The sequence below is a fragment of the Chinchilla lanigera genome, unplaced genomic scaffold (genome assembly GCF_000276665.1).
Source record: "Chinchilla lanigera isolate Chin_1 unplaced genomic scaffold, ChiLan1.0 scaffold00026, whole genome shotgun sequence".
NCBI lineage: Eukaryota > Metazoa > Chordata > Mammalia > Rodentia > Chinchillidae > Chinchilla > Chinchilla lanigera.
This window is the reverse complement of record NW_004955427.1, coordinates 20,114,187-20,135,900: the sequence shown is the minus strand read 5'-3', so window position 1 is coordinate 20,135,900 and position 21,714 is coordinate 20,114,187. Positions and strand designations below refer to the sequence as shown.

At 41.0% G+C, this 21,714-nt stretch overlaps 1 protein-coding gene across 1 annotated transcript; it reads right to left on the bottom strand.

Moving 5' to 3' along the window:
- Positions 1-11,786: 11,786 nt before the first annotated feature.
- Ndufb4 (NADH dehydrogenase (ubiquinone) 1 beta subcomplex, 4, 15kDa) lies at positions 11,787-18,351 on the bottom strand. Its single transcript, XM_005386467.2, has 3 exons — positions 18,130-18,351; positions 13,291-13,437; positions 11,787-11,905 (listed from the first exon to the last, which is right to left on the bottom strand). The coding sequence occupies exons 1-3, from the start codon at positions 18,307-18,309 to the stop codon at positions 11,843-11,845; spliced, it is 390 nt and encodes a 129-aa protein (XP_005386524.1). The 5' UTR covers positions 18,310-18,351; the 3' UTR covers positions 11,787-11,842.
- Positions 18,352-21,714: the final 3,363 nt, after the last annotated feature.

The following is a 21,714-nucleotide window of genomic DNA, read 5'->3' as shown; positions in this document are numbered from 1 at the left end:
TTATATGAAGTTTGGGGGTTGTGGAATGAATCATCTGAGTCTCCATTATTTCTTATGGGGAGATTTGCATTGATGTACAAGTGCTTTGTAGAAGGTACCTGCTTAAATATTTATAAATACTTAATTATAATTTATGTTATAATTAATTATAAGTATTAAGGTCAACAATATTTATTTATATTTAATTACATATTAATAGTACTATTTTATAATTCAACACACCTTTTATGAGCTGTAACCGACATACTAAGTGCATCCATCTGGCTGACAGTCTTAACTGGGGCTCATTTTGTGGGGTAGGGCTTATGTTATGAGCATCCTGAAAAATCATGCTAGGGCTTTTTTTCCACGTAGGTCTTATTTTCAGGGAAATATGATAGCTCCTTCCCCTGGGTGACTGTGGTGCCATCTACTATAGGAGACACTGGAGTGATTAAGCTGAGATCATTGTCCCCAAATAAATTAGCATGTAGCTAAAGAGGAAGGCATGTGCCCTTCTAAAGCAATAAGCAACTAATGTCCAACTAATGGGGGGAAAAAATTTGGGTGTGGTGGCACATTCCTGTAATCCCAGCACTCAGGAGGCTGTTAGGAGGATCCTTGTGAGTTCGCAGTCAGCCTAAACTATAGCCTAGACTACAGCCTGGACTACATAGTAAATTCAAAGCCAGCCTGAACTGCATAGGAAGATCCTGTCTCAAAAAAAAGTATGAGAAATGTAGAAGTAGTTTATCTTTTTTGTTATCTCTAGATCTAAGAGTTAGAAAACCATGCTGAAACTTAATTTGAGATCTCAACAATGTATATTAGTAAAACGATCGAAGAAGAAGTTAAGACAGAATTTAAAGTGGCTTTAATGAAAGCAGTTTCCATGTGACAATCTATGGAGCTTTTATTTTTTCCTAATCAAGAGGGCCCTTGGGGTGTCCACTAGCATAATTTAGGGTTTTAAAATCTGAAATTCCACAAGAAACTTTCACACAGCTAGAAGAGAAATTTAACAAATCAGGTAGTGTTGTTTATTCATGAATGTTTACTGCCTCCATTTTGTATTCTATGAATAAATTTAAAATCTGAAGAACAGATATATTTTATGATAGCCTTTAAAAGGGTATGCAACAGCTAGCAGTGTATTCAACCACAAGTATCTGAATATCTAGCATTAACTTAACAACTAGAGCTTTATCTTATCAAAGAAGTCGAGCTGAGTCCTATAATCTCAGCACTTGGAGAGGCCCAAGTAGGAGGATTGCAAGTTTAGGTCTAGCCTGGGCAACTGACCAAGAGTTTGTTTCAAAATAAAAAATAAAAATGGCTGAGGATGATGCTCAGTGAAAAGGCTCTGGGTTCAATCCCTAGTACCACAAAAGAGGGAGAAGGAAGAGGAAAAGGAGCAGAGGGCAGGGTGGACTGGAGGAGGAGGAGGAGGAGGAGGAGGAGGAAGAGGGTGGAGGAAGAGGAAGAGGATGCTTTTATGCCCACCACCCCCAGAAAGGACAAATCTGTTGATACTGGTTTTACATACAAAATGCTTCAGACATCTTCCCAATTTCACCCCAAATCATTCCCTAATAAAATGTTTTTCAGCCTTGTTCACTATTAATTCCTCTGAGCCCCATCTAGTCTTCATATTCAGATCCTCAGGGCTACCAAGTGACAGGGCTCATAAGCAACTAAGCAATGCAGAGGAGACCTGCAGGCCAGTGCCTTAAGAACTCAATAGGACACAGGCTTCTGTGCTCAAGTGTCTCCAGAAAAATCATCCATCCCCAGGATTTGCAGACCAATAGCAATTCATCCTTCTTGCAGTATGCACTGATATCTCCTTCCAAATGGCTGGAAGAGCCAAATCATTTCTGGGCCACTCTTCTGTAGAGCATGTCTCTGGAGTGGAAGCTCCCTGCTTAGCTTGTAAAACATGGCTTCATTGACCAGTCCTAGCTCCATCTGCCCTCCTCCCAAGTCATCTCATATAAAATTAATAATGATACTCTTTGATGTTTTTCCACTTTACTTCCTTTTTTCACTAGTATGTGTTTGTGATACATAATAAATGCATGATCATGGAGAGTCAATACATACAGTACCTTAGGCCTTTTGACTACCCCTTCCCTTATCCTTCCCATCTCCCCCACCTCCAGATCCCTTTCACACCTTCATGGTCTACCTATTTCCTGCCATCTATCTTTCATTTTGCTCTTTAAATTATTTATACTTCGGATTTCTTATGAGAGAAACTGCAATATTTAAGCTTCTGTGTCTGACTTCACTTAACATTATGGGATCAAAGTGTACCATTCTCCCACAAATGATTCACATTTGTCCTTTTTATAGCATATATCTATATAGATACATATAGATAGATCACATTTTCTTTATTCATTCTCCTGTTGATAGGTGTATAGGCTGCTTCCAAGATCTAGCTATTATGACTTTTGCTGCTGTATACAGGATATTAATGTACCACTGTGATATGATGTCTTTAACTCTTTGAGGGAGATATGTAGAAGAAATATAGTGGAATTTCTAGTTTTAGTTTTTTGAGGAATATCCATATTGATTTGCATAGTGATAGAGTGATCATACTGGTTTATATGGCCATCAACAATGTAGAAGTTTGATTATTTTCCCACAACCTGAATCCACATTTTTTTTGTTTTTTTTTTTTTTTGAGTTGTTTATGATAGCCATTCTTTCTGGAGTAAGACAGAATCTCAGTGTTATTTTGTTATGTATTCATTTAATGACCAAAGTTGCTGAACATGCTTTCATACATTTATTGACCATTTGTACTACTGACAAGTGTGTATTCATTTTAATTGCTCATTTTTGATTGGGTTTTTATTTTGAGAGGTACATTTTTTTTAATTCTTTATATATCCTAGATATTAGTCCTCTGTCTGAGCAATAGCTGGAAACATTTTATTAACTAAATCTTTTAACTTGCAAAGCATCTTGTGAATTTGCTTAAGTTTCTTTTTTGATCTCTTCAAACATTTTGACCCTTTGGTTTTTTAAATCTTTGCCTTTAATGTTCTCTACTTTGAAGGTCATGAGATCAGCTTTTAGGGAGTTGAGTGTTTTTGGAGGCATCTTGTTGCCTTGTCTTCTTATGTTTCTATTGTTTTGTGCAGCAGATTGAAGATCATTTAGGGATTAAAAACTATCACTACTGTGGAGATCTATTTAGCTAGAGTCCATCCTCCTGATATAGGGGAAAGAAACTCCCAAGCTGCTAGATATCTGGGAAGAATTCATGTTCTCTAAAATCGAAGAATGAATTTCAGGAACAATGAAGGAGGTTAAGAGCAGAATATATCTACTGAGAGAAAGAAAGCTTCTGTCCGAGAGAAAGACAGAAGGAGACCCAAGTGGGTTGCCAAGGAACCTGCCTTTTTGAGAGATCTTTACAGAGCAAAACCATGACGAGAGGCAAGTCCAAGATGGAAAACATGGGAACTGGCAAAATGGGCCTCAGGTTGGATAAGACTATGGTCAACCAATAAGATACAAGCATAATTGCTCAGGTAAACTTAATTAAATCAGGATCAAATGGGGAAGGAAGTCATGTAGCAGATGAGCGTGAATACAGAGCAGGGGCTTTTCCTGTAGGGGGTTGAGTTAGTGGCTCTTCCTGACTTTCTCAAGGTGATAGAGACCTATTTAGAATATCCATCCCTGATGTTTATCCTTAGGGAGGTATGTGGGTGCATTTGCTTTATCTTTTGTCTTGAGGTCTGGCCCACAGCTGGCGGTGTCTGTCTCTCCCACAGTTGCAAAGTATCTTGTCTTCCCCACTGGCTCCTTTGAGGGCTTAGCCCTATCTGCCTGCCTATAATATTTCTATCTAACTCAGTTGCCTACAACACTCCTATGATGTGACTTATGTTTGATTATGTTTTGGTGTTTATACCCCTCTTCCACCTACCCAATGCAATGAAGCCAATCCCAGCTGCTGCGGTGCAAGTAGACAACAATTGCTGGTGACACTAGCATCTCCAGAACCAAATATATATCAATCATAAAACTCAAAATTTGTTCTTACAATTTCACACTTTTTTCCTCTTTCAATAACTCGGGAAGCCAATGGATTGAGGCTGATGACAAGTAGGCTGGGATGTAGAGAATGAGAGAGTGAGGAAGAAGAAAAGAAAGCAAATAGTTTAGAAAGAAGGGAAGGAGAAAACAGGAAATGAAAGTAAGGAGATAGGACTTTGGTGGTGATACTTTTATATCTGAAGTGGAAAGATTGGAAGGGCTTTAAGAGGTTGTCTCTGGAGACTGGGGAAAGAAAGAAGAGGGAAGCAAGTATGATTGACCATTGGGGGAAGCCATAGGAGATTAGGAATCATGAACTGACAGAAAGCTTGTATTTGAGTCCTATGTACACAATTTTTGGTGGGGGTGACTCTACTCTGATCATAAAACACTAATTAATTCTTATTCTCTGCTATATATAGTGCAGAAATGCAAAAGCATAGAGTCCTTTCCAGGGCAACAGCGTTCTGCTAGCTTTCAGTTGTGCTTCTGTGGGTGTGACTAGCCAGATGTTTGTTTTCAATTAGTTTGGAGCAGAGGGAATGGAGAGCTGGGATGGTCAAGCATTTCATCTTCCAGATTTCTGTGTGAGGGTTCTTTGTTCCCGGTCCCTTTCTCTCTGTGGCAATCCCTGCTGCTGTTTACTTCTGCTCTCTCTACACCTCTGCAGGTGGCCAGGCTGTGCAACTCCCTCTCATCTAGGCCTTTTCCAAATTCTGCCTACCTAGCTCATAGAATGTCTGTTCATCCAGGAGTTTAGTGGTGCCTGGAGCTTGGTGTGGAAGAGCCCTTCCACATGAGACTCAGCAAAGTCAAGAAACCAGTGTGAGGGTGCTCACCTGGGCTTCTAGCCAGTCATTCTTTGTGGCCAGAGGGCTCGATCACACATACGCACTGAATTCTTTGGCATTTGGGAAGCTGAGCAGTGGGGAGGAGGGCACAGAGTTGTATGGGATTTGAAGTACAGGTGGGAATGTGTCCACTGTACTGGTAGCACAACTCTAGCGTCTCTTCTGCATCCTCGGATCACACGCCCCTGCCTGTTCCTCAGTCCCTACCCAGCACTGAGCCCTTGTTTCTTTCCTTCCCAAGGGCTTGTTGGTCCCGACTCAATTGCCACCTTCTGATTCATTTTCTGGCTCCTCCCTTCCTTAGTACCCTAATTTGAACGGTCTCCTTCCTGCAAATATTTTGGTTTCTGAGCCCCATCTCCCAGCGGGAAGGGAGTTCATCAACACTGCCTAGGTCTAATTCCCACCCCCAGAGTTCGAATTGCAGCCCTCGGGTGTCAATGGCAGCTGCCAGAGGCCCTGTATTTCACTGGACTTCTCCCCTTTTCCCTTAGCTTCATATCCCAAGGGTTAGACACTTCATTGGCTGGAGCTGAGCTGTGAGCAGTCCCAGTGCTGAAAGACCCTGTTTTTCCTTATAGGCAGGATATTGTCTACTGTGTTCCTTATTTAAATTGCCTTCTCATACTTGGATTTCCCCACCAGCACCACCAGCACCACCACCAGTTTATCAGTACCTTCAGATCCCAGCAAGTGATCTCCAAGCAACTCATGAATACGACTGGCTCTAATCTGCCACCCTTCATCTTATACAAAATAGGAATAAAACCCCCTTTAGAAAACTCTGTTTTAAGTTGTATGAAATATACTAGCTTTTAAAAAGAGTGCAAATGTTCAAGCATTGTCCTCTGCTATTTCCTCCTCTCCCTTTCCGCCTCCCTTCGGGAATGTCACAGCCCCAAGTCTCCCCTACATTGACTTCTGGAACAATGTCTGCCAGTTTCCTCCTCTGCCCAGTCCCAATATTCTTCTGGAGCCTAAGTACAAGAGATGAAAGATTTAAATGCAATTGGTGGTAGAAGTAAAAAATTGACTCCAAACTAAGGTGATGTTCTTTGTGATTATGGACAGAAAGTAAACTTGAACTCTAGTGACAGATTTGCTCCAGAAATCTCAGACATTTCAACCAACCATCCATCTCCAGGGAAATTCAGAGGCCTGAGGTCAAATGTTAAGCTTTCTTCAATCCCTTGACTAAAAAATTTGGCCATGAAATATTGATTCACACCGCACTTTCTTGGTAACTTGAAATGAAGAGTCTCTACACAGGGGATGAGGCTTGGCGTTTCTCCAGGTCACAGTGAGTATTGGCCAGATGAGGAGCCTCAGTCTCAGCCAGAAAAATGCAGTCACCAAGCCGGGGAGAAACAATTGGAAGTATTATAGTCATAGCTTCAAGTACAAATGGTTCCTCTAAAAGAAAAATAGAAACATAAAAACTCTTTTTGTTCACACAAAGATAGAAAATGGTGGTGGAAGCTTTGAAAATCCAGGCCCCATTAATACCGTGTTTTTAGAATTTTATTTTTAGTAATTCTAAAGTGCTGTCCGTATTTTGCAATCATGCAAATTTGATCAAAATAGCCTCTTGTAGACTTCTAATGTCTTCAAGCACCCCATTAATTATCCTGAAGAATATCAGAGAGAGACAGTATGTATCCCAAAGTTATGAGTAGACTGAGTCAGGTATCAGTAGGAATGAGAAAACATAAAGTAAATCAGGAACTGGACCCAATGAGATAATGAAAACAGGAATGATCTTTTTTTTCTCCAGCAGGACCTATGCTAAAAGACATAGTACTTAAACAAACCAGCCTGCTGTGGGAGCAATACTATTCCAGAGAAGGAAAAGGGATGTCTTAAAGGGTAAAGAATTAATAATGGCTCCTCATGCATTGCATAAAGAAGAACTAATCGAGGTAATATATTTAGATTTTCATAAAGCTTTTGACAAGTTCACATCCAGTGACTCATTAGGATTGGCAGGGGCTGCTTTGTTCTTCACTGAAAGCTGTCCCAAAAATTGCACATCATGTTTGATTGATAACAGCATGATTACCAGTCTTCCTGCAGCCTCTCTTGCCCTGTGATCATATCCACCCAGGAACCAGAGTGATCTTCCAGGTATGCAAATCTAATCGGGTCAGTATTATATAATGCCTTCAGCGCTTCTCACTGAAATTACACTGAAGTCTCTCTTTATGTGACAAGGCCATATGATCTGGTTCCTGGCTGCCTTCTTCATTACTGTTATAGTTTTGGGGTTTGCAATGATAACAATTTAATAAAGGACACATAATTTATAGGAATATTTTATAATAGTCACCCAGAGTCAAATACAAACAAATACGGGAAATCTGTCCATACGCTAAAGATCCAAAGAATCCAGCTGAGGGCCTGGATCCCATGGCAGTGTCCTGCATGAGTCCCCTAAAGATCTAGAGCCCATGACAATGCCTAGAGCCTATGATAATGTCTCATGCAAGTCTGTTTCACAGATCTGCACTGGGAAGGCCCAAAGATCAGTGGTGGAAGCTAGAAAGTCTGCACCAGAGGGATAAAGGATCTGTGCTAGCAGGCTGAGGGATCTGCACTGCAGCCAGGAAGCAACACTCAGAATAAGGACCAGAGATCCCCTGAAAGGTACCACAGCCGTCCTCAGCAGCAATAAGGTCCTGAGCTCCTTTGATGATGAGAACAGCCACTATAATTACACTTGTCGTTTTTTAGATGCTTGGCAGTGTGGGCTTCAGTGCCCAGGTCTAGCAGCATCAGCCAGACAGATGGCAGCATTTGGAGCCCGGACAAGGTGGCAATTGGTGTCCTCATCAGATTACTTGGTGTGACTTGGAACACTACTGTTGACTGTTAATAAAAAACTTTTGAAATTGATTACATCCTCTAGAACACTCTGGTCAATAATTCTCAATGTTCAAAACTGCTTTAGACGTTTCTACTATGCAGAAATTTCCCTGGGTAGTACTTTATTTCAATTAGACATTAAGGATAAAATATAAACATTTTCCCCATTAATAAGGGGTATTATCAATCTCAATGAAGGATTGACCTTTAATTTATGTTGTTCATGCCTTAAAATCATTACAAAAAAGATGTCAGGAAAAACAGGCAGTGAGTTTGAACAAGCAAATAACAAACATACATGGACAAAAATAAATGAAAAAAGTTAACTCAATAAAAATTGAAATGCAAATTTAAAATATTTCATCATGTTTAAAAGTAATCAAAGTAAACACTAGGCTGTATGTCACTGCTCTCAGTCCTTTATAAGAAATAAACAATATTGGAAGTACCTACTAGGAAGATACAGTAACTGAGGCACAGAGAATTTAATTATTTTCTAGGTTACTTCACTAGTAAGTTGCAAAACAGATGCAAAGGCAAAGAATCTGGTTTCAGATTCTGGCTAACCATTATACTCTGTTGTATCATTGAAAAAGGACAGGAAAGAGGCCCCTATTCATTGCTTGGGAACACAAAGTTATAAAACCCATATACCAATATGATAGAAGGGTTACTACATGGAGTGATAGTCATGACAAGTCACTGGACACCAAATTTACATATCATTTTGTACAGCAGATCTCATTTTGTTGAAAAAAATATATATATATAAGCACAGAAGTGGGGAGAAACACTTCAGAAGGATGTGTACGGAAATGTCATCTTTGTGTGATGGAAGTAGGAGTGGTTTTTATTTTATCCTCTTAAGTAAGATTTTTCTTATAATAGACATGTGCATTGACATACAAAGAAAAATCACACTAACGTTAGCTTAAAAAGAAGGCTGAGGGTCAAAGTAAAATTCCATTTTTGCCCTCTATTAAAATTAGAATAAAATAATACAATTCTTTGAGATCTGGAGAACAATTTAAAAACAATGGCCATTAAAGGCCGTAGGGTAGGCAGGAGTAGGAGGTAGTTATTATATAGGCAGAGGCAAGTTAGAAAACAGGAATCACATGGAAATTGGGAATGAGAGTCACATGATTCAGCCAAGGTTCACTGGCATGAGATGGTAGCTGAAAATTCAACTCGCTTGAAGATCCAGTTTGCAGAAAATCACAGCTCTGTAGCATTCTGCCATTACACACAGCTACTTCATATGTTTACCTCCCTGGCCACTTTCAATTGCTATTTCTCACACATTCTATTATTTTTGCCTCAGACTTTCTGATCTCTCATACATTAGGCTCCTCATTACTTAAGTGCCTTGGTGTGAGATAGCAGAAAGTAGATGGCAATCTGTGTGATGCTTTGGGAGCCTTCCACTCCACATTAATGATATTCATAAGGTTCCAGGGGTCGTCAGCATGTCAGGATAGCCCCTCCAGAACATGGGTCAGTTGTTCCATTTCACACCCTTTCCTCCAAAGAGGCACAGCCCCTTATGAGAGAGTCTCTGGACTCTAGAAGCAACACACACCCTACTAGGGAACATTGCTGTGGTGACTCATAAAGTGACTAGTTCTGAATACAGCCCACAGAGTGTTGTGCAGGTCCAAGCTGCAAGGCAAACAGCTGCCACTTCGGTCATGTAACACAATAGGAACAATACTCTAGGTATCCGTAAATTGGGATGCTGTTTGGAGTCTCTGCAGGGCCCTGGCACTCCTAAGGTTCTGAATCAAGGCCATGCCTTCTGCAGCATACAATTTACCATCCCAAAAGCATGTTAGCACCCACCATGGGATAATGCGACCATTCAACCAGAGCTGCCCATCATGACATGCGTAATGTCAGAAGCACTGAGTCATCTGTCAAGGGAACATGGTGCCTCTAAGGCACAAGTGAATATAGCTAAGCCTATTAAAGGATTAGCTGAGGTACCAGCTTGGGGACAATGTCCTGCAGGGTTAACACAGAGCTGACCATGAGGTAAATTCAATGAACTAAGGTCAAAAACACTGTGCTATGCCCTAGTAGCTAGAATTCAAGAGGAAGACTCCCTTCTGCCATCCCAGTGACTAATGTGTGGAATAAATGCCTCCCTTCTATACAAAGTTAGGGTCTGATGAGTAAGTCTTGACTCACTGTGGGGTATAGAGAGAATATTTTATCAGAGAAACACAATAATCTATAGCTCTACCTCTTCATCATGTTGGGCTTTTTGTATGTGGAATACAGTACACAAAAAGACTTTCAATATTGGCAAAATCAATAGTGATTACAAGGAGTAAGAGTTACAGCCACACAATGTAGACTAGAAACATCTGGAGCCGAGATTCGCTGGAGCATCTTGGTGGTTCCATGTCCAGGGTAATTGTAAGCAGGCAATCGCTACAATGGAAGCCTGATTTGTTTCTACAGTAAGGCTAGAAATTACCTTAGCGATGCCATTAAGCCACCTAGTCTTGCTGACATCATGGGCAAGTGAGTTACATATAGGAGGTATGGTTGGGGTAGGTGGTGATATCAGATATGGCCTTCCAGCCAGTTCCAACAGTGTAGACTGTAACTTGTTCCACCAACCCTCCTCTACTGGGTGTAGTGTAGAGACTGTACACAGCCATAAGCTTGAAAGTCATATTATGGATTGGACTCAATGCTTACACAAGCAGATTCAGCCATTCTGAGGCATACCCTCAACAGTACAAAGGAATTCCATGAGCTAACTTCTGACCAATGGAGACACGGTATTTTTGGAGGTAAAATTCTGTGTGCATTCCACAGGGCTTCTCCAAGATCCCTTGTGGGAGCCCATTACCCTGAGGCAACAGGTCACTAATACACACTTGCGTTTCCCTCTTTCCAGCCTCCTATCCCTGTTCTTTCAGATCTTCACTACTTGCATATAAGCCTTTCTCTCAGGTTGTGCTTTTGAGGGGTAACAAAGACTACTAACAATTTAACAATAGCACATTTATACAAAACACATACTCATGTAAATGAGGCCTACAGAACATGCTATTCATCCACAGCACCTAAGCGCCTCTGCAGATGAAACTGTCAATGCAGTTCCCAGGCTTAACCACAAAGAATGGGACAACTGTTATTTTTTAAAACTGCTGCTTCACCTTCATTACCTAAGGTAGTAGGCCATCTCTGTGCTACAAAGGAGGAAATGCAGGCCAAGGTGCCAACTGCCAAACCTGAGCTAGCCTTCTGACTTCCAGACCTGACCTCCAAAGCCCATGCCCTTAACCATTCTACTTGTTACTCAGCACGATGTCCACCATCCATCTTCTCAACTTTACTGAGGCTTTCAACTCAGCCACACTCCTCAGACCTTGCCTTTTCATGCTGTTTCACCCTGTCAATTTTAACTTCAGAGCCTAGATCAAATACCATCTCCTGAAACTTCCTTATCGTTACCTATACTGTTTTTCCTGAACCTTTCTTGTACTTTTTACCCTGCTGTTACTGTTCTGCGTGGTATGACTTAGGTATTACTATCAGATACGCACTAAGCACTCAATTACTCAGTTGTCAGTCTACTCCTTACACACAGGCACTAAGTCTCACTGACTGTTGTATTCTCAGCACTAACACAATACCTGACTCATAGTTAATGCTCTTTTGTTGAATGAATACATAGAAATTTGTTTCTTTATTAAACTGCAAGCTCTTAGAAAACAGAGATTCTTTAATGAATGTTGGCATCTCTCAATGGCAGTGATTCCTAGCACAGGTTGCTTCTGCTTCTGTTGTTGAGGTTTTAATAAGTTTGAACACTGAATCAAAGTAATCTTAAGACAAACTAGTTAATGATTAATAGATTTATTTCTTTCCTTATTGCTTTTTTTGAGATAGGGTCTCACTATGTAGTTCAGCCTGGCCTTGAACTCACTGGTAGTCCAGGCTGGCTTCAAATTTGCAGTGATCCTCCTGCCTCAGCCTCCCCAGCGCTGGGATTACAGGTGTGCACCACCACACCCGGCCTTTTGTGGAAGATTTATTTAAGGAAGAAAATACAGTCATCACAGTTATCAGATTTAATATGAGAGATGAAATGGTTGTTCCAATTTTCCTTCCTGGATAAGTTTTTCCTTCTTATCCTGTAAAGACAGAAAAATAGCAGATAAAAAACAACGCTATGTAGCACAACCACAGTACAGCTCTAAAAATAAGAATAAAACACTCTAAATTTAATGGCAATCGCTCCATCTAAAGCCCAGGGAGTAGAAACAGTAATCTGAAGAGCTAAAGAGACAATAAGAAAATGCTCCTACTCAAAACTACTTACATTCTAGTAATCAGAAATAAATTACCCACTAAAAAGCATACACTGAAAGCAAAGAGCAAAGGCCTTCTGGGAAAGTATGGCCAATTTATCATATAATCAAAAACACAAACTCTGACAAGAGTAGACTGGCCATCTAAAGACCAAGACAGACAACAGTGCTCGAACCCAGACAGCAGCAGCAGGCTGGGGCTGGGGCCAGGCTCTAAAGCACAAGTGGAGTGGCCTAGTGCAGAAATATGCTCGTCCTCTGCAATCATGCGACACCTCTGACAGAGGCGATTCCCAGGCCAGCTGCTTTGGCTTCTTTGTTGTTTATCATTAATTTTAACATTAATTCACAAAATGTGGCCAACATAATCACCATTCATGCACAGAGGGAACACGCACAATAATTTATGTATTCTGCTAATATGGGAGCCAATAAACATCTCTTTCCAAAACAAATGTACAAAGGAAGCTAAAAATTCTGCAAAGATAAAACCTAAACGTTACTCATAATAGAACAGTTTGGTTTCTATGTTACCTTCTAATGAGAAAAAAGTAACTTAATAATCACTGTCTAATTTCCTTATATTATTTTTTCAAATCCACCAGGAAAAATCATGAGCTAAGTTCATCTCAGAAATTTAAAGTGACCATTTTATTACATTGTGGACCAGACATTAAATTCAATCTGAAAGATCCAGAGATTACTGTGATTTTTAACAAAGTATACTTCTATTTGAATTAAAACAACAAAGCAATAAAACCAAACATATAATTGAAAATATTGTTCTAACTCTTAACTAGAAAGGAATAAAGAAAAAAAGAAGAGAGAAGGGGGAGCCTGGTTGGATGGCACACGATTAGACCATAATCCCCACACTCAGGAGGCTGAGAGAAGAGGGTCACAAGTTGAAGGTCAGCCTGGACTATACAGTAAGACCCTGTCTCAAACACGAAGAAAAAGGGGAGAGGGGAGAGAGGGTGAAGGAGACAGAGAGATCAGGGTGGGAATATTGAAAGAGAGACTCAGTCTACGGCCATACCACCCTGAATGCACCCAATGTCACCTGAAAGAGAGGCAGAGTCCAGGGCTAAAAAGGTAGACAGGGAGCCTCATGGCAATTATCAAAACAAAGAGAGCTGCATCTGGCACCTACCCAGGAAGCCTATCACACCAAGACTAAAGCCTAAACATTTGGTCCTAATACTTACCCTATCGGTTTTGAAAACGTAATACCAGAAGAGGAGGGGCCCAAGTCCACCCACAAGTCCTATCAGCGAGTTTTTGGGAGTGGGCCTGAAACTGGGATAGATATTAGTTGATCTTGCATAGGTCCAACGAGTCAAAGCAGGATCTTCCTAAAATTAATGAACACAGTTAATTTAAGCAGGGCCATTTTCAGAAGCAAATTTATTGAACTTCTAGGACCAGAGAAGAGAGAAGTCTTTTTATGTACAACAGTTAAGGCTATTTCCTGCATATTCCTAAACACAGGTTCAGGGAAGATCTTTCATTTCCAGCATTAATAAATCCTTCAGCTTTCTATTTAAGAATTCTAAGCTTTCTTAAACCATCAGAGAAGCCACCTTCCCTCCTTTATTCCTCTCTAGACTGTTTTTACCTTCCTACTTTCTTAAAGTGTGACCATCAGAAAGTGCACAGTAGTCTCAGTAAGCATTTGAGATTTGATACGCTCCATCAAGCTTTGTATTTTGTTTCCAAGGCCTGCCTTCCTTTGTTTCCTTCCCTTCTTCCCAAGGCCTGCCTTCTGCCCTTCCTTCCCTTCTTCCTTCTTTCATGTATTTTTGAGACAGGGTCTCACTATGTAGTTCCGGTGGCCTTGAACTCATGGTGATCCTCCTATCCCAGCCTCCTGAATGCTGGGATTACAGACATGTACCACCATGCCCAGCTTTTTTTTTTTTGGTACTGGGGATTGAACCCAGGGCCTTTCACTGAGCTGCATCCCCAGTCCTTATTTTATTTTGGGACAGGGTCTCGCTATGCTGCTAAATTGCCCAAGCTGGGCTCAAACTTGTATCCTCCTGCCTCAGCCTCTGGGATTACCAGCATGCACCAAAGACCCTTCCTAATGCTATATCAACACTGGTCTTTCCAGGTTACAAATAAGCCACAGGAAGATGAAAGCAGAAGTAGACCAAACCTCTGGACTATAAGGTTTTCTCCTATTATTGATATTTTGTTTTTGTTGCTAGGGATGGAACCCAGGGCTTTAGGCCTACTGACACTAAACCACTGAGCTACACTCCTAGCTCTGAAGTATAAATTTCTTAAGCTGACTTGGCTGATATTTTAAAAGAAAAATTAGTACATTTTATACTACTTAAAGTTTTGTAGAAGCTGGGCATAGTGGCACATGTCTTATTTTTTTTTTTTTTTTTTTTTGTTTTTTTTTTTTTTTTTTTTCCTTCGGGTACCAGGAATCGAACTCACGACCTTGCGCTTGCCAGGCAGGCACTTTGCCGCTGAGCTAAACCCCCAGCCTCATCACATGCCTTAATCTCAACACTGTGGAAGGCTGAAACAGGAAGATCATAAGTTCAAGCCTAGCTCAAGCAACTTAATGAGACCCTGACTCAAAATAAAAAAATTACAAAAGGGCTGGGAATGTAATTTAGCATGAATGCGCTGGATTCAATTCCTAGTACTACAAAAACAAACAAATGTAAAAAAACTTTTATTAAAAGGTCAAAGTTGTAAAAAAAAATCAACTTGCCTTGGTGCTTATCTACTCCAACAACATAATTAAATTTAATTAGTTAAATCCCCAAATGATTTCACAAAATTACTCTCTCCAATTAACTTACAGATAAAAATAAGCAAGTAAAATCAGCTTCAGGCTTTAATATGCAACATGCACTTTTAAGGTCCTAATTAACACCAAGAAGTCATGACTGGTAGGACTAAATTAACTTAGCTGGGTCTTTCACAGTCACATTTCAAACCAAACCAAATTACAGGCACTTTGCCCTGCAATAATCAGCTGGAGCTGGGAAGTAAGGAAACCTTGTGGTGGACACTCTCCCTTGTCCTTTCCGGCAGGTTGAAATTCCTCAATCAGCTCTGAGCATTCACTACTAGGCCCAAAAGTCCAGAAGTACCTTCTACTACTCTATGAACTATTAATATTATCATATAGTAATTAAAATGAAAGCAAGGACAACAATGTTCTGCAGCACTGTTAGTCCTACAGTACGAACAGAAACTGTAGAGGTAAGGACAAACAGCTGGTTCAAGGGAATGTTTGAGCTCAATACTTAATAGGATTAAGTATGTCTATTCTGCTATTAATGTATTTGAATGACTATCTAATGACTTTTCAGACTTCCAGTCACAGTTCTATGCTTTAATACCTGCCAGATCTGTCTTCCAGAAACATGTATTTCATTTATAAAAATACCAATAGCCCCATGACCATGGTTTGTTCATTAAGCGCAGTACTGTTATTCAGAAGATTAAGACACATTCCAAAAGACCCACCACAGGAAACAATTCCCCTTCTAGGCCACTCAACATCAAGCGGACTACAGCAGCATCAAATGTGAACACCCCTTGAAACCACTTATTCACTTGACCTTCTGGGCCCGCACCTGCTTGAATTTTCTACCTCTCTGGCCATTCATCTCTTTTCCTCCAGTCTCCTCAATCTCTTAATGTTGGACTTCAGACCTTGCTGGTCTCTCCTGTTTACTCCACTAACGATGTCACCCCACCAGATGACTTTACCTATAGGCTGATGACTTCCAAAATTTTATATCTAGCCCTAGACTTCTACTCTCAACTCAAAATAATACCCAGCCACCTGTTCAGCACTGACATATTTACTGTCTAATAAGCACCTCAAATGTCCTTATTCCAAACTGATTTCCCAATATTCCATTTAATCTCCATACCTGCTCCTCTCACATCTTTACCTTACTAAAAGGAAACTTCATTCTTCTAATTGCTTAGGTCAAAAACCATGGAGTCAATCACAGCGGCACACACCTGCAATCCCAGCACTCTGGGAGCCTAGGCAGGAGGATCACAGATACAAGTCCACCACCCTGAGCAAACCTGTGAGACCATGTCTCAAAATTTAAAAAAAAAAAATTTAAGGGGGCTGAGGTTAAAGCTCAGTGTGAAGGTCCTGGATCAATTCCAGTACTTCTTTAAAAAAAAAAAAAAAAAAATGGAGTCATTCTTGACTTTTTCTCTCATACACCACATTCAATCTGCAACCCAGCTGGCTCTATTTTTAATACCTACTCAGAACTGACGACTTCTCTCCAATGCCTCTGCTATCAACCAAGAGATTCCATTATTACAAAAGCCTCCCACCAACTCATTCCTCTTCCCCTGTCCTGGCTCCCTCATATTTAACTCTCAGTTATGCAACTAGTGATCTTGTTAAAATCCAAACTATACAACTCCCTTCTCAGCAAGAGTCCCTGCGATGACCAGTAAGACCCAGTGTGATCTAGTCCCCGGTAACTCTTGACTTCCTCCTTTCCCATTCTGCCTTCAGCCTTCTTCATTCTAACCACAATGGTCTCCAGTATTTTACCAACTGCCTAGGCACACTCCTGCCCAAAGGCCCTCATACTTCCTCTCTTCTCTCGCTTGGGATTGAACCCAGGGCCTCACGCAAACTAGATCAGCACTTTACCACTGGGCTACATCCCCAGCCCAGAATTTAGTTTTTTTTTTATTTACTGTAGTTCTACAGTTACAGGGATTTTTGCCTGCTTTGCTCTCCATTGTTACCTCAGAATCTAAAATAAGCCAATAATAAACCCTGAGCAATTATTTACTATTGAATCAATCATTCCTAAAGATTAGGCAAGGGAATTTACATGTATTAATAAATGATCATGCCACAAATTTAATTACTGGAACTAAAAAGGCAAGTATTATTCTGTTTTACAGATGAGGAAACTGAAACTTCCCTGGGTCATTGTCTTCCCTGAGAAAAAATCTGGCGTTCACCTCAGACCTGCCTGAGGCTTTATCTCCACTCCACCCCCATCACAGCATCCAGCACATCAAACTCGATCTTGTGCATATATATGTAATACCTGTGTCAAGTGAAAAAGGTTTCAGCAGGACAGCTAAGTAGGCAACAATTAAATCCTGCGGGCTACACAGACCAGGGTTCAAATTCAGCTCTGTGATGTGTTAGTGAGTGTATCTGTATGAGCTACGTCCTGCCCATATTGTGTTCTCATCTAGAAAATGGGACAGTAGGGTTTCATTCTTTTAAAAGTTGTGACATTTGAATAAAAATACTCAGAAAGGGTTTAGCTGCTGCACAGAAAACTATCAAAAAGCACACCTGTTTAGCAATAACTTACTGGGCATTTATTATCTGCTGGGAATGTTACAGACGATCTCACTTAATCTCACAACTCTGTTAAGAATGTACACCATTCCCATGAGCACGCTTAAAAACTATGATTTAGAGGACTCAGGTAAGTTGTCCAAGTTCATAGTTTGCCAGTACGTTGCCTTTTGGTCTCCTTGCAAGTTAAGAATTGTAGCCAGTTGCAGGGTCTTTTAAAAAAAAAATAGGAGGAACAATCACTATATTCCCACCAGGAGAGAGCAGTATCTCTAGGACTTGTGAACTGAAAAGTCTAAAAAATTTTTAAAAATTATACATAGTACTCTGAGACGTAGGCTGGTCTGAACACGCCGGTTTTAAGCCAGGCACTGTGCTAGTCCAGTCACATGTCTTATTTAATCAACAGACTCACAAGATAAAAGTAGTATATTGTGCCCATTTTTCAGACAGGAAAACGGGGGCTCAGCAGAGTGACGACTTTCTCAAGACTAGCCGGGAAGGAGGTGTTCAGACCGGGACAGATCTGAGTCCACAGCCACCCTTGACCGGTAGCTCTCTGAACAAGGTCAAAGGGCTAAAGACGTGACTGTCTCCGGGCCGTGGAGCGGGAAGCCCGGCCCCGCGGTCCCCGGGGCAGTCTGGGCGTCCAGCTTGCGGGGACCGCGCACTCCGGCCCCGCGTCCCGCCCGGCCGAGCCCCCACTCACGATGAGCCCTCGGCGTTTGGGGTCGTTGTACTGAAGCAGATACTCTCGTTTAAGCCGGGCTCTTAGGGCCAAGCGCTCGGCCTGCGCCTTCCGGGTTTCCAGAGATATGTCGTACTCGGCGGGGTCGAGGGTAGTGGGAAGAGTAGCCAGGGGCGCCGGCGTATACTTGGGGAACGCCATCTTGGCCCTCCCCCCTTCTCAGCTCACAATTGCGCCTGCGCGACTCTGAGACCGCCCCCCCCCCCAAAGTCTGCCCTTCCGCCTTAAGAAGTGCGCCTGCGCGTTAGCAGGATGTCGGGTGTCTGGGGGTGGAGTTTAAAGAAGGGCCCAGCTTCCTGCGTTTTCAGGCGCAAAAGTAGTGATCTGCGCATGCGCTATATGCTCTCCCTCCCTCTCCCCGCCCCCCTTGATTTCCCAATCTGCTTATCTGGGGCTGTTTCTTAGCACGGGTTATTTCTTAAGGTCGAGCTATGTGACGCTGACCAAGACTAACGCTGGTGTCCAAAGGCCTCATTTTTCAATGTGGGTCTATGCAAACGGCATGACCTTGGACAAGTCATTTAATGTTTCTGTTTCTTTGTACTGGAGATATTGACCTCCACATAGCAAATTGTGAAGATTATAAAAGCTGATGAACAGACGCCAAACCACCTTGCAAATCCTACACCCTTATGCACAAAAGAAAAGAGTAAGCTTTTCTGTATGTTACTACATTGAGTCTATTGAGTCTATACAACATAGGGGCTGGGGATTTAGTTCAGTGGCACAGTGCCTGCCCAGCAAGTGCAAGGTCGTGAGTTCGATTCCCGATGCCGGAAACAAACAAACAAACAAAAACTATCTAAACATTAATGTAAACTTATTTTTCGTAGGCATGAAATAATGCTTAATACGAATGACATTAGAAGTGTTGCCTGGCTGCAGTAGTTCAGGGGAAAAGTGATGTCAAATAAAGCTCATAAAGAAACAGTATGTTACTTAAAATGCTAAAAACCCTTGCCTAAAGCCCTTAGCATGCTTCAGGAGCTAAAAATGGAAAACATGCTACAGATACAAAAACACAAAGAGGCATTGTATCTTACTGTAAAAGATAATTGGGAATGAAGGTAACAAATGTAAACTTAGCTGGGCATGGTGGCACACACCTTGCCAGCTGAAGTACAGCCTTGGCATCTTAGGGGTTAGTGAGAGCCTGTCAGTAAATAAATAAATAAATAAATAAGGGCTGAGCTTCCAGCTCAGGGCAAAGGCCATGGGCTCAATCCCCGGTACAAGAAAGAAAAGAAGGAAGGAAAAAAGAAGAAAGAAAATGGGAAAGAAACGGAAGAGAGAAGGAATGGAAGGGGAGGGAGAGAAGGAAGAAAGGAGAAAGAGAAGAGAAATGTACCTTTCTTCAATCCTACTATCCTTTCCTGTCCCGTCACTATCACCAAGGGAAAAAGCCACACATCAGTGTCTTGAGTACCAATAAGGTATTTCTTGGGGTGAGGGGATGTAAACTATTTTACAGGGCATGTAAACTATTTGTACAACTCAGGCAAGGAAAGCTGGACCAAGAAAACTTCCTTGGCTGAAACCTAGGAACATGCAGATATGTGGGAAAATAGTTGCTAGGCAGACCAGGCACCTAAAAAGTGTTGACACTTCAAGTATGGGGAGAGGCACGGCTATCAAATTTATTCAACATTTTAATACTGTTTTAAAATATTTATTAAGCACCCACCATGTGAAGCATACTGCACACTAGTCAGTCAATCTTCTAGGCTCAGTGGGGAAATACACAAGAAATGAAGGCTGAAGATTTCTCTTCCAGAATCTGACAGACAGAACCAAAAGAACAGGCAGAGCAGGATAATATTTCCAAAGTAGTTTACCATCCAAGTGAAAACAGAGTTAAGTAGGATCAAGAATACACACTGATGAAATGCAGAAAAGAATGAGAAACATCACTTGCACTAATTTTAATGAAACAAAAAAATTGGGTGTCCTGCTTTTAAGGAAATAAAACAACATACAAAGGAGTAGGATGTAAAATTCTAAAGACTACTTAATAAAATTGAAATCCCTTCCTGATTTAGGAAGAGGGTAATGTAAGAACAGAGGAATACAGTGCATAAAAACCAGCTGACATGGTTAAAAAATTTTGGGAGATTGAGGGAGTGGCAGAGTGCTGTTTAAGTAGCAGACAGAAGGCCCTGATTCCATCCCAGAACATAGGAGCAGTTTTTAAAACTCCTAGTTTCTGTTCTGCTGTTGGAGATTCACAATTGGCATGGTAGGGGGGGACTCTTAAAATATTGCATGCTTGGTGAAAAAATAAATCAGTATAGTCAGTCTTCCTTTCCCCAAGACAATTGTTACCAGAAAAGATACTTTTATTCCTTTAATCTATTTGAATTTATTGAAGATGGAGATCTACATTCCATATTTTGTTTTTTGTTTTTTGTTTTTTGTTTTTTTTTGTCTTTGTGAAATAGGGTCTAGCTGTGCAGATCAGGCTGGCCTTGAGCTCACTTTGTAGCCCAGGCTGGTCTCGAATTCACAACGATCCTCCTGCCTCAGCCCCCTGAGTGCTGGGATTACAGGCATTTGCCACCATGCCTGGCCCTACATTCCATATGGAAGAAAAAGGTTTCATTAGAACTCTGCCTTGAATTAATCAGTGAACATTATGAAATTAATCTTATAACTAACCCATTTTAGATTTCAATTACAACTATGTACCTATTCTAACATTTTAACTATTTGGAGGAACACAATTTATACGGCTCATTATCCTTTACTTTGAATTGGAGGACTTTACAGGGCTGTACACGTTTCCCCACTCCTTCTCTTAATCCTTTGAAATCAGATTATCTCCTTTTGAAGTTACTGATGTCAATATCGTTCTTTCTGATTTTCTCTTTCTCATTTGTTACCTGGTCCAGTTCTGTGAGATCTTCTTCATTAGTGACTTAGCATGTGGATCTAAACACTTCACCAACATCACTTCTATCAAATTTTTTAAATTCCACATCTTTTGCAAGATTTGCAATAGATTGCTGTTGTGTTGAGGGCTGGATATTTCCAAATGAATGACCAAGGCTTTGACAGAGGTGGGTGAAGGCACAGGGCTACCAGATTGGGCAACTTACATGGAGAGCAATTTCATGAGTTGTCCTTTTATCAACAAATATTTCGTATTTTGAAGACTTTTGTTTTCCTGAGAAATGCCATAATAGAACTTATCAGAATTTATAGGACATGGATCACAAGAACAAGGTATATGCTCTTGTGTTTGGCTGGGTGAGGGGATAAGGGGGTGAAGTGGAAGAATTATACATGCAGTTGTGCCAAGCAGTCACACTGTGTGAATGAGGCAGTTTCAGGGGACTGAAAAAGAATATGGAGGTCCAGAAACTATAACAAGAGTGACTCAGGAAAAGATTAAATTGTCTTTCTTTTACCTAAGCCCTTTGGAGTTCACATCTTGAAACAGATTACTGGGGATGCTGGACATGGAACTATAGGATTTAATGTTTGCCCTGCTGGATTTTGGATTTGTGTTGGTCCCTTTCCTTTGTATCCCCCTATTTGTACCTTTTG